General features: G+C 41.5%; 1 protein-coding gene across 1 annotated transcript; it reads left to right on the forward strand.

Moving 5' to 3' along the window:
• Positions 1 to 3,750: 3,750 nt before the first annotated feature.
• On the forward strand, positions 3,751 to 12,827 carry sftpbb (surfactant protein Bb). The gene is made up of 11 exons (XM_029716971.1): positions 3,751 to 3,905; positions 5,931 to 5,992; positions 6,444 to 6,518; positions 6,808 to 6,933; positions 7,087 to 7,221; positions 7,377 to 7,457; positions 7,550 to 7,733; positions 7,954 to 8,096; positions 8,323 to 8,403; positions 9,271 to 9,381; positions 12,075 to 12,827. The coding sequence occupies exons 1-11, from the start codon at positions 3,851 to 3,853 to the stop codon at positions 12,108 to 12,110; spliced, it is 1,089 nt and encodes a 362-aa protein (XP_029572831.1). The 5' UTR covers positions 3,751 to 3,850; the 3' UTR covers positions 12,111 to 12,827.
• Positions 12,828 to 12,866: the final 39 nt, after the last annotated feature.

Raw genomic sequence — 12,866 nt, forward strand, 5'->3', positions numbered from 1 at the left:
TCATATATTTAAGCAATAAGGCCCGAGGGGGTGTGGTATATGGCCAATATACCACGACTAAGGGCTGTTCTTATGCAAGACGCAACGCATAGTGCCTGGACACTGTCCTTAGCTGTGGTATATTGGCCATATATCCCCAAACTCCCGAGATGCCTTACTGCTATTATAAACTGGTTACCAACGTAAAAATAAATGTTTTGTCATACCTGTGGTATACAGTCTGTTATACCATGGCTGTCAGCCAATCATCATTCAGGGCTCAAACCATCCAGTTTATAAATATATATTTTGCAAGCTAGCATCATCATTTTGTCTGACAGGCCGAAAATGCAGCCGTGTTGATTAAATGTGACACTTTGCGGCCACCGGAGTATGACACGTGACTACAGTTTGCATTGAATTGTGGGTCATATTAACCCCACAAGTCATCAAAGTTCTATACTTGCTCCCTGGAGCTGAATGGAGGGCCGAGTGGGCAACATTAGTGAATTGGACCTCCACTTAAAATGGCAATCAAACTGCATACGGTTTCGACGGGGATTCCCCCAAGGGAATATGTCTAGCGCGAGGGCTGAGGGGGACTGCAACCATTGTTCTATTTGTTACTGTAGTACCCAATGATATATATAAACCCTGGGTTGATGGTTCTATGTATAGACCCTTTTCCAGTACACGACACACTGACGTCACACACAGATGCGCGCGCCCACTCAACATAGCCTAGGTTAACGTTTTTATTACTTCTAAACAAAATAACTTTTTTGGGTTCTCACGCTTTCAATTATGTTTTAATTCTTGCTTGCATAGTTGCTAATATTGTATTTGGTTGTGTTCTTTGCAAAATAACTATTTTGGATACAGCACTTATTAACTAGAATGCTAACGCTCATTGATATAGGCTGTAGCAAAAACTAGCCAAAGAGCCATTTTCCTGGTTGAAGTTGAAGTGTTTTTTAGGTATAATGCAGTTGATTTGCTATGATGACCCAAACATCATATTAAGCAGGACATTCATACGAGCCTTAAAATCCAAACATAATCCATGCACTCAGATGCAACATGTAAGAAGAGGCTTTTTTTGCTGGCGTTCTATAAGAACTCCTCATTGTTCTGCCACCAACTTGAAGTGCATCGTGCGCCAATGTTTGCAAAACACAGAAAGGCATCTGTTGTTCTTTGAGAGGCTTTGAAGCCATCTGTTGGCCATATTGGCACTCCCCAGTAGGAGCAGTCCTCCATAGGAATTCTACAATATTTAAATTAAATGTTTTCATAGGAAAAATTACAGGTATTGAAGTATTTTTGATGTAGTGGGGACAGTAACTTTAGTAATCGAAAAAAAGTACACTTTAAGGAAAATGTTTTTATATATATTTACATTTTAATTTTTTATGTTTATCTCAGATAATATAATTTAAAAGTATGCATTAAGGTGTCTGTAATAGAATAAATGTAGCAAAAACAAATGCAGACATGAATAAATGCATTTCTAGCTAATAAATGCATGAATAAATGCATTTAAATGCATTTAGATATGTATGAATGCTGTTCATTGACTACAGCGTTCAACACCATTGTCCGCTCCAAGCTCGTCACCAAGCTTAGGACGCTGGGTCTGAACACCTCCCTCTGCAACTGCATCCTGGACTTCCTGACAGGCCGACCCCAGGGGGTGAGGGTAGGCAACATCACCTCCGCCATGCTGACCCTCAACACGGGGGTCCTACAGGGGTATGTGCTTTGTCCCCTCCTATACTCCCTGTTCCCCCACGACTGCATGGCCATGCACGTTTGTTTGCTGACGACACAACAGTGGTAGGCCTGATCACCGGCTACAATGAGTCAGCCTATAGGGAGGAGGTAAGTGACCTGGCAGTGTGGTGCCAGAGCAACAACCTCACCCTCAACGTCAGTAAGACCAAAGAGCTGATCATGACTACAGGAAAAGAGGGGGCGAGCACGCCCCCATCCGCATCGATGGGGCTGCAGTGGAGCAGGTCAAGAGCTTCAAGTTCCTCGGTGTCCAAATCACTAAAGACTTAAAATGGTCCAAACACCCATGCACAGTCATGAAAAAGGCGCGACTATGGCTCTTCGCCCTCAGGAAGTTGAAAAAGTTTAGCATGGCTCTGAAATCTTCAAAAAGTTCTACAGCTGTACCATTGAGAGCATCTTGAATGGTTGCATCACTGCCTGGTATGGCAATAGCACCTCCCTCGATCGCATGGCGCTACATAGGGTGGTGTGGACAACCCAGTACCTCACTGGGTCCAAGCTCGCTGCCATCCAGGACATTTATATCAGGCGGTGTGGAAGGAAGGCCCGGAAAATTGTTAAAGACTCCAACCACCCAAGCCATAGACTATTCTCTCTGCTTCAACACAGCAAGCAGTACCGGTGAATCAAGTCTAACACCAACAGGCTCTTCAACAGCTTCTATCCCCAAGCAATAAGAATGATATATAGCTAACAAAATAGCTACACTGTCTATCTGAGTTAACCTTGTATCTTTAATGACCTTTTATTTTAAGTTTTTCACTGTCTCTGCACACTCACAGGGCCCTACACACTCACTCACACACACACTCACTCCATCATATGCTCACTTACACATAATATGCACATACATTTATACTGACTCTACACACATGCACACCCACTCACATACAAGCTACTGCTACTCTGTTTATCATATACCCTGTTGCCTAGTCAACTTATCCCTATACATATCTACCTCCAGTATTCCTGTACATTGTAAATATGGTATTGTAACTGACCCTGTACAGTGTGCTTATTTGCTTACTTATTGTGTTCTTCCTATTTCTTCTTATTTCTTGGCTGTTTTTTCTAGTATTACATTGTTATTGATTATTGCGTTGTTGGGTTTTGAGTTTGCAGAAAGGAATTTCACTGTGCTTGTGCATGTGACATAAAAACTTGAAACTATAGCTTCCAAAATTTTGGAACGGTGGGGGGAGTGCCAAGATGGAGGAAAGTGGGCTTCAACACAGCGCCCCTTATTAGTCATCTAGTGTATATATAAATGATTGGTTGTACCCCATGAGAACCCAAAATATAGGCCAATAGAAACTCTCGTTTGCGTTGCAAAACGTTCTCCGTTTGAAGTAAATGGTTTTGAAACGTTTTTCAACCAAATAAGGTAGTGGATACACTCCTGGTAAGGAAAAATTGACACAGCAAGCCATAACATGTGACTCTTGTTGTTTTCGACTCTGCCTAAACCATAAAGAATGATAGAGGACTCTTCTTTGTATCTTTCATATTATGGCGTCCGTAAGTACACAGGCAGTGCAATTGAGGCCATTTCCATTTTGAAGTAGTCCATTTTACTCTTCTACTACTTCTATGAGTTGGTAAACAAACTAAACCGGTGAATACTACCACCTGGAATTAGTTGTTGGAACAGGTATAATGCCAAGATTGGCAATTTACAGCCACCTGAAGTTATGGAATGTTAACTCACAAGCATAATTAATTGGCTACGGATGGAATTATGTGATCCTTCCTTAACCCATAGGTCAGGTTTTACGAAACTCGGTTTTGCACTACACAGCTGATTCAAATAGTCAACTAATCATACATCTTTGATCATTTGAGATCGGCTGTCATATGAAGTCCCGCCCAGTTGACAATTTCAAAATTATGAAAGTCCTCAATGGCGCTGCCTATGTTAATAGGCTTTGGGGCACTAGAGTCCTCTATCTAACTCTATGGCCTAAACGCATTATTCCGTCACTAATCTGTGCTTCCGTACTCATAGCCATCGGAAAGATCATACTACGGTCACTTTTATACAGGGCCGACTGTAAATCATTCTCTGTCCTCCCTTATGATGGCGTTTTTACAATTTATTGTCTTGATCTTCATGGCATCTTTTTGTATTGGTAAGTAGCTACTTGACTAGCTCATATATATTCTTCTATGTTTACAGTCTTTTTGGCAAACCCTTCCTTGTCACTATATATTAACAGTTACAGAATTAGACCTGGATTCTGCACAAATACATCAGTTAAAGCTGCGCTATGAAGCAGTCGTGCTATTTTCAGATTTTGACCACAGTGCTTTTTTCTTCAATTAGTAATGCCAGATCATGGAAGATATTTTGCTTCATTCCCACTAGGCACATACTGGTGAAATGAACTCAACAAAATTACGTTGAACCAACGTGCATAGACGTTGAATTGACGTCTATGCCCAGTGGGTTTTTCTTTGCGAAACGTAGAATACATTAGGCCTATTCAATATTTGGGACATGATGCGGTCTGGTTCTTGCCAGATTAGTATACCAGTCTGTTTATGCAACTCCCATTTTTGTAGACCGAGATATAGGTAAATATGAAACAAGTATTCTGGTGTCACACCTTTCCTCCCCCATCTTTCAGTTCCCGTTTACTGTGCAAATATAGAATACCATATTCGCTGCAACTATTGCAGCAATACATTAGGCCTGTTTTAAATGTGGGACATGATGCGGTCTGGTGCTTAACAGAATGGTATAAATTTCTTGAGCTGAAATAAAAAATCACAAAAAGCTTATTTCTCTAAAATGTAAACAAAATTGTTTACATCCCTGTTAGTGAGCATTTATTCTTTGCCAAGATAATCCATCCACCTGACAGGTGAGGCATATCAAGAAGCTGATTGAACAGCAGGATCATTACACAGGTGCACCTTGTGCTGGGAACAATAAAAGGACACTTTAAAATGTGCAGTTTTGTCACACAACACAATGCCACAGATGTCTCAAGTTTTGAGGGAGGGTGCAATTGGAATGCTGACTGCAGGAATGTCCACCAGAGCTCTTGCCAGATAATTTTAATGTTAATATCTCTACCATAAGCTGCCTCCAACGTCGTTTTAGGGAATTTGGCAGTACATCCAACCGGCCTCACTACCACAGACCACGTGTAATCATGCCAGCCCAGGATCTCCACATCTGGCTGGGTGGGTGCTGAGGAGTATTTATGTCTGTAATAAAGCCCTTTTGTTGGGAAAAACTAATTCTGATTGGCTGGGCCTGGCTGCCAAGTGGGTGGGACTATGCCCTCCAAGGTCCACCCATAGCTGCACCTCTACCCAGTCATGTGAAATCGATAGATTAGGACCTAATGAATTTATTTAAATTGACTGATTAACTTATATGAACTTTAACTCTTTGAAATGGTTGCATGTTGTGTTTATATTTTTGTTCAGTATATAAAGCTCCACTCCACACTTAATTCTTAATGTCTACTGCTTGCAAAATCATATTTTTTCATATATAAATATGTTTATTTGCAGGACAATAATTGTCCTGACTTTTAAGAATCCCTGAATCGCTTTGCTTTTCTGATTGGCAAGTTTCACCTTAGCACGGACTGTGGCGATACGTTGGCACAATTATTACAATATGGCAAATCTTAGTCAATTGCATTCTATCCATGCTTGCTTTCGCAGGCTACCTTAAACATGAAGATAGGTGAGAGGGCATACAGGCTGTTGCTGATTTATTAATGCGCAATATGCTTAAATGTGTAATGGAAACATTTCAACCACATTTTTATTCGACACTAGGTTTTTGCGGATTTTTTTTTTTAGGTGTGACGTCATTACGTCCAGCTGTTTAATTATTTTATTTTTTTATCAACGCACGATATGTAAATGGAAACGCACCCAAGCAGGCAATTGTCGCATCTATTTTCTATGCAAACTTTCAAAATGGCGAGGAAAAAAAACTATACTCTGGACAAGTTTATAGAAACATAACTGTTGGCAAAAGAACAGAAACAAGACTGGCACCCAGGCTAGTGCCTTGTTCCAATATCTGAATAGAAATGATGTCTCGTACTAAAGTCTGCATCTGACCTAGTTAACAACTTTTATTTATACTAACAAACTAAAGTGTGGGTTATTCTGTGGGATCTTCACAGGTGAGACCATGGTCATCGGTGAGCCTACCAGGCCCAAGTTGGGCATCACACAGCTGTCCTCAGTAAGATATATAAATGACTGTATGTGTGAAACCAACAGATCAAACATGTCTCCTCCAGGACCAGGTTTGATGGAAACTACACCGATTAACTCAAGTGGTCCCCTGTTAACAGTTACCAATTGTATAACTTGTATTCTCTATTCTAGGGAATATAGCCCAGTATTTGGTTCATAAAGCATTCATCACATCTATAGAAAACTCCATATCTTGGCCACATATTTCTAGTAACACCAAGCCTGTTTCACCAAGCCTGTGCTTTCACACACTAGAAACAAGTTATTTTTCAACTTCAGAAAGACAGTTGTTGTGGTGTGCATTTTTTCATCAGAGATTCCATACCTGAACTGTAGAGCATGTGGTTATTAGGTTAGAGATGTATGGGGTTATGACTGAAAATGTTCATTGATAGTTACTCGCTGACCTCTCACCTCTGACCTTCCCCATCTACCAGACAACTGACATCTGCGCAGACTGCAGCCAGATCATTGAGCTATTCACAGACATGATCTCCAACAATGACACCCAGGTACCCATTCTGCTGAAGTATGTCTTCAGTTCCCGTTTACTGTTCCCATCTCACCCCCCCCCCCCCAATCTTTCAGTTCCTGTTTATTGTGCAAATATAGAATACCATATCTTGCAGCATCTCCCTTACAGTACAGTCAACAGAGACTACATTATGTTCAACTCTGCGCTTGAAACAAAGTCTACTAGAAGGATGTCAAATTGACATGTCATTGTGCATCTCACCCCACAACAAAGTGAGCCACCAATAGTGTACTGTAACTGTATATGTACCTATGTTAATTGTTTAGGAGCTGATCCAGAACACCCTGGATGCCCTGTGTCTGCGCCTCCCCATAGTTCAGGCTCAAAGCCACTGTATATCCCAGGTGCATATGTACCTGCCCCAAACCCTCCAGTACCTCACTGGCATACTGGTGAGTGCCTGAGAACTGCAAACATGCAGAGAAAGGGAAGTCTGGTTTACAACGTAACCATCCAAAAATGTTCCTACATTGTATCACGGGCAATAATGTTGTTATTCTATAACATAAGGGCTTATCAATTGTCTTTCTCCTTCATATCTGTAGAAGCCAGGCGCGACGTGTATGGTTCTGGGCCTGTGTGCTGTCCGCTCAGAGAGAAGAGCGCCTGAACCGCTTCCTCCCACTTTCACTGACATCGATCTTTCGAATGCTGTACTCGACTCAGGCACCAGCCCAGAGGTGAGTGTGAGAGCTGAACTTTTGGACAGTCTAGGAACAGAAGTCTCTTCCCTGCCCTTCTTTGTTTGTTAGTCAATGTGTTTTTCTAGTTCTGCATGATTTGTAATTTTTCTGTCTGCACTGAATGCTCTCTCACCAGCTGATCTCCTCTCTAGGTGCAGATCAGCCCACAGTGTACCTTCTGTGTTTATCTTATGAAGAAACTGGAGAGCATGTTGCCTACAGAGAGGACTGAGGTAACTCTCTCAATAAGTCAATATTTTTTCTCACAAGTGTCCACACTCACTAACACGCAGACACATTTTGTTGGACACTCTTGACAAAACAGGATGCCATAGTGAAGCTAATGGGTGAGGTGTGTGGCCTCCTGCCTGCAAGCTACAAAGACCAGTGTGAGGACTTAATCAACAAGTATGGAAAGGAGGTTGTTGACTTCCTCCTGTCGTCAGCCGCCCCTCACTCCATCTGTGCCCTGCTGCACCTGTGTCTGTTCCAGGAGACCCCCAGCATGGGTGAGTGGGATGATTTGGTCAGACCAGAGCTCTCGTTTCAATCATAAGGTTATATGTGTGTGGTCTCATACTGATATGACTATGTGGGCTACACATTTCCTTTCTACTCTCTCTTCTTCCCTCGTCGTTCATGCTCTCCTTGATCTGTAGATTATCTCTGTCTCCCTTGGCACTGCTCTTCCACATTGTAGCCCTCTGTAACCGTGCCCCTCCTCTCCAGAGATGCCCCTCCCCTCTGACTGTGATTCCTGCCGTACGCTGGCGGTTCTGAGCCGGCTCCACCTGGGTCTCAACGCCACTGAATCTCAGACCTCCTCTTTCCTCCAGTCTGTCTGCCTGCAGCACCCCAATGCCATCCCCAAGGTCTGCCCAGCCCCTATGCTACATCCACCCCTTAGCCCCGACATGTTTATTTAGTGTGAGAAGCCCCACAGAGCTTACGCAAGTTTCCTCTACTACCAGTAGAAGGAGAATAGGCCTAAATATAGTGCTCTGTGCTGTAGTCACCATAAGATATAACAAAAAGCTTTCAGTTGTGTTTAAAGCATTGACGTCAGTTTCATTGTGCCTGTCTTTTTGTTCTATCCAGTGTGAAATGTTCACCAAACTCTACGGTCCCAGGCTACAGAAGGTTCTGGGAAGCCAAATGGATGCTCCGGATACATGCGAGGTAATTAAACCATTCCCATCCAGCCGTAGGAGAGGGTCCTCCTCAGACTCTACAGTGTCTATAATCCCCAGACCACTTCTTCTAATTACTAACCATGACCACTGTCCCAGTGACAAGTGGTTTGATTGTGTGTAAGGTGACTGAGTCTTGTCTTAGTTAGTATGGGCTCCAGAGTGGTGCAGCGGTCTAAGGCACTGCATCTCAGTGCTTGAGGCTTCACTACAGACCCTGGTTCGATTCCAGGCTGTATCACAACCGGCCGTGATTGGGAGTCCCATAGGGCGGCGCACAATTAGCCCAGCGTCATCCGGGTTTGGCCGGTGTAGGCCGGCATCGTAAATAAGAATTTGTTCTTAACTGACTTGCCTAGTTAAATAAAATAAATGTAAAAAACGTCTATCAGCTGACTATACAAAACATTAGGAACACCTGCTCGTTCCATGACAGACTGACCAGGTGAAAGCTATGATCCTTTATTGATGTTACTTTTTAAGTCCACTTCAATGAGTCTAGATGAAGGGGAGGAAAGGATTTTTAAGCCTTGAGACATGGATTGTGTATGTGTGCCATTCAAAAGGTGAAAAATATTTAAGTGCCTTTGAACAGGGTTATGAGTTTTTCACGCTCAACAGTTCCCCATGTGTGTCAAGAATGGTCCACCACCCAAAAGACATCCAAACAACTTGACACAACTGTGTGAAGCATTGGAGTCAAACTGGGCCAGCATCCTTGTGGAACGCTTTCGACACCTTGCAGAGCATGCCCTCGACATATTGAGGCTGTTCTGAGGGCAAAAGGAGGTGCAACTCAATATTAACAAGGTGTTCCTAATGTTTTATACACTGTGTACATCTCTTTGTCCTCCAGAGAGCTGATATGTGTGTTGCTGTGAAAGAGCAGCATCTTCTGGGGAAGAACCAGTGTACCTGGGGACCCAGTTACATCTGCAGGGACTTGAAAACTGCTCAGGGGTGTGGCGTAAGTAAACTAGATCTGCCATAGGCCCGGTTTCCCAATGGCGATAGAAAGTGTTTTTAACGATGCATCTTTTCTACAACGATTGTAGATGTAACATGCGTTTCCCAAAACCATGCAGAGAGAGCGGTCGCTAAGTGTGTCGTAGGAGCGTGTGTCGATACTGGGAGTGCTGCTCTCAGATCAGGTTTCTCCTTTCAAATCTTTAACTTTAGAATTATTTCACAATACTGCCGGATCAGCTCCTAGAGAGAGATTACCACCTACGGCTGTAAATATTGAGGTGGCTAATTATAATGCTTACCCAATCAAAATGCACTAAATAACCCGATTTGGCACATTATTGCGCGCTTGCTAGGCTACACATCATGAAATATTGAGATGAATTAGACAGTAGCCCACAAGTAGCAAAATAACTGATTGAACATGAAATGTAGGCTATTTCAATGTTATACTGAACGTTGCTTGTTTGTATCGACTGCAAAGACATTGGCAACTTTGTATTTGTAGTCAACTTTATTCATCTTAGTTTTTTTATTGCCGGTCACAGAGACGGATAAACCATGTGATTCCATGTTTAGCGAAGAGCTTCTGTGTATAAAAGCATTTAACGACAAACTAACGACAATAGCTGGTACCCTTACAGCTCATTGAAATAATGCTTAATTGCTCCTGAAAAGTGATGAAATTAAAAGCTATTTTATCATGTATACTTGCATGCCTTTGGTATGTCATAGAATAAAGCAAAGAAGCTGTGAAAAGAGATAATCTTGCTTATTCTAAAATAGCCTGGACACATTTGTTGGTACCCCATAGAAAATATAAATAGTTGGATTTATAGGGATATTTCAAACAAATTAGTTTCTTTAATTAGTATCACACGTCTCCAATCTTGTAATCAGTCATTCAGCCTATTTAAATGGATAAAAGTAGTCACTGTGTTATTTGGTATCATTGTGTGCACCACAGTGAACACCACACTGAACATCGACCAGAGATTTGTCTGAGGAGATCAGAAAGAAAATAAGACAAGCATGGTGAAGGTAAAGGCTACAAGACCATCTCCAAGCAGCTTGATGTTCCTGTGACAACAGTTGCAAATATTAAGAAGTTTAAGGTCCGTGGAACTCTAGCCGACCTCCCTGGGCGTGTCCGCAAGAGGAAAATTGACCCCAGATTGAACAGAAGGAGAGTGCGAATGGTAGAAAAAGAACCAGAGATACAAGCTGAACTCCAAGGTGAAGGTACGTCAGTTTCTGTGGGCTCCGTGGAAGAAGACCCAGGAGGACTCCACTTTTGAAAGAAAAACAAAGCCAGACTGGAATTTGCTAAAATACATATTGACAATCCTTCTGGGAGAAGGCCCTTTGGACAGATGAGTCACAACTGAAGCTTTTTGGCAAGTCACATCAGATCTATGATCACAGATGAAAAAATGAAGCTTTCAAAGAAAAGAACACCATACTGACAATGAAACATGGAGGCTCACCCAACTACCTCATTCCCCAAATTATTTATTTTTGCTCTTTTGCACCCCAGTATCTCTACTTGCACATCTATCACTCCAGTGTTAATGCTAAATTGTCATTATTTCGCCACTATGGCCTATTTATTGCCTTACCTCCCTAATCTTACTACATTTGCACACACTGTATATAGATTTTTCTATTGTGTTATTGGCTGTATGTTTGTTTATCCCATGTGTTGCTTTTGTCACACTGCTTTGCTTTATCATTGCCAGGTCACAGTTGTAAATGAGAACTTGTTCTCAACTGTACTACCTGGTTAAAAAAAGGTGAAATATGAAAGGCTTGGTTATGTTTTGGGGCTGCTTTGCTGCGCCTGGCACAGGGTGCCTTGAATCTGTGCAGGGCACAATGAAATCTCAAGACTAACAAGGCATTCTGGAGCAAAACGTACTGCCCAGTGTCAGAAAGTTCTCTCAGTCGCAGGTCATGGGTCCTCCAACAGGATGACTCAAAACACACAGCTAAAAGCACCCAAGAATGGATAAGAAGACATTGGATTATTCTGAAGTGGCCTTCTATGAGTCCTGCTCTGAATCCTATCTAACATCTATGGAAAGAGCTGAAACTTGCAGTCTGGAGAAGGCACCTATCAAACCTGGGACATCTGGAGCAGTTTGCTCAGGAAGAGTGGGCCAAACTACCTATTAACAGGTGCAGTCGTCTCATTGCAGTGATTGCCTCAAGGTTGTGCAACAAAATATTAGGTTATGGGTCCCATAATTTCTCTATGCCATGTTTTATTTACAATATGTGGAATAAAAAAGCAAAGTCTGATTTATATTAAATATGGAATAAACAATGGTGGATGCCAATTACTTTTGTCAGTTTCAAGTTATTACAGAGAATTGTGCAATCGTTTTTTGGAGGGATGCCAACACATTTGAGTACGTCTAGCTGTTCTACGAGTGGTCTGAGGCAGGCTCCGACTTCCTTCGATTAAGTGCAACGTTAATGGTTTTGGGAAACAGCTTGGCGATTTAACTATGCTCCTACGAAGCTTCTAATGAACTTAGCCTTAAGATGTTTTTGGGAAACTGGGCCATGGTCTTATTTAATACAACCTAAGCTATAAGTAAACTAAAATCATGTCTGAAAAACAACCCGACCCACACCAATGTTTTGCTACCTTATTTCTGATTCAGTTTTATTTTCATTTTGATACTCCAGATGGTAGACCTCTGCCAGAAGTTGATGTGGAACTAGAGCTGAGAACCACTGAGTTCTCCCTCCATGGATGAAGCTGATGATTTATCTGCATTTATTAACTGCCAAATATGTTTTAGTATTGCACTTGTTACTGATTGCACTATTGCCTTTGCCTTTTCTTTGCCACAGTTGAAATTGAATATTTTGAAAACTTCATTTTACAGGTCATCTGATATTGCACTGAGCAATTTGAATAAAATTTCTGTATATTTAATTCCTTGATTTTCACTTCTGGTAGGCTGTTGTAGCACTGAAATGATTTGATGTCAGGTTTGATTTGCACTGGGTAGGCTGTTATGAGTACAGTAAGTAATTTAGTCAAGCAATGTAAATTGACTTTAAATAATATTGGACCTATTTAAGCACATATCCACAAGTATAACAATTTACATTTGAAATGTGACTTTTCAGTTGTCTGTAATAAAGGTAGGTAATAGTATCTTCATAAAATCAGTCAATCAGGAAGAACAGTACAGTAAATGAAAGTGGCAAAGTGTCTTGAAAAAATGCATGAACATTTTAATAATGCATTACCTTCATTTAATGTACAATTGTTAGATTTCATTTTTGTGATCCAACTAAATGTACATGTGAGTATTTATCCTATAATGCTTACAATAGGAACATCCTTTTGCAACCCTAACTATTTGGTAATGTCAACATTTTATTTCTTGTTTTTACTTCCTTGTTTCACAAATAAAAGACCCAACTCTGGCAAAGATTCTGGGTGTGAATAAATCAATACATTTCATC

This window comes from Salmo trutta, chromosome 27 (assembly GCF_901001165.1).
Source record: "Salmo trutta chromosome 27, fSalTru1.1, whole genome shotgun sequence".
NCBI classification, from domain to species: domain Eukaryota; kingdom Metazoa; phylum Chordata; class Actinopteri; order Salmoniformes; family Salmonidae; genus Salmo; species Salmo trutta.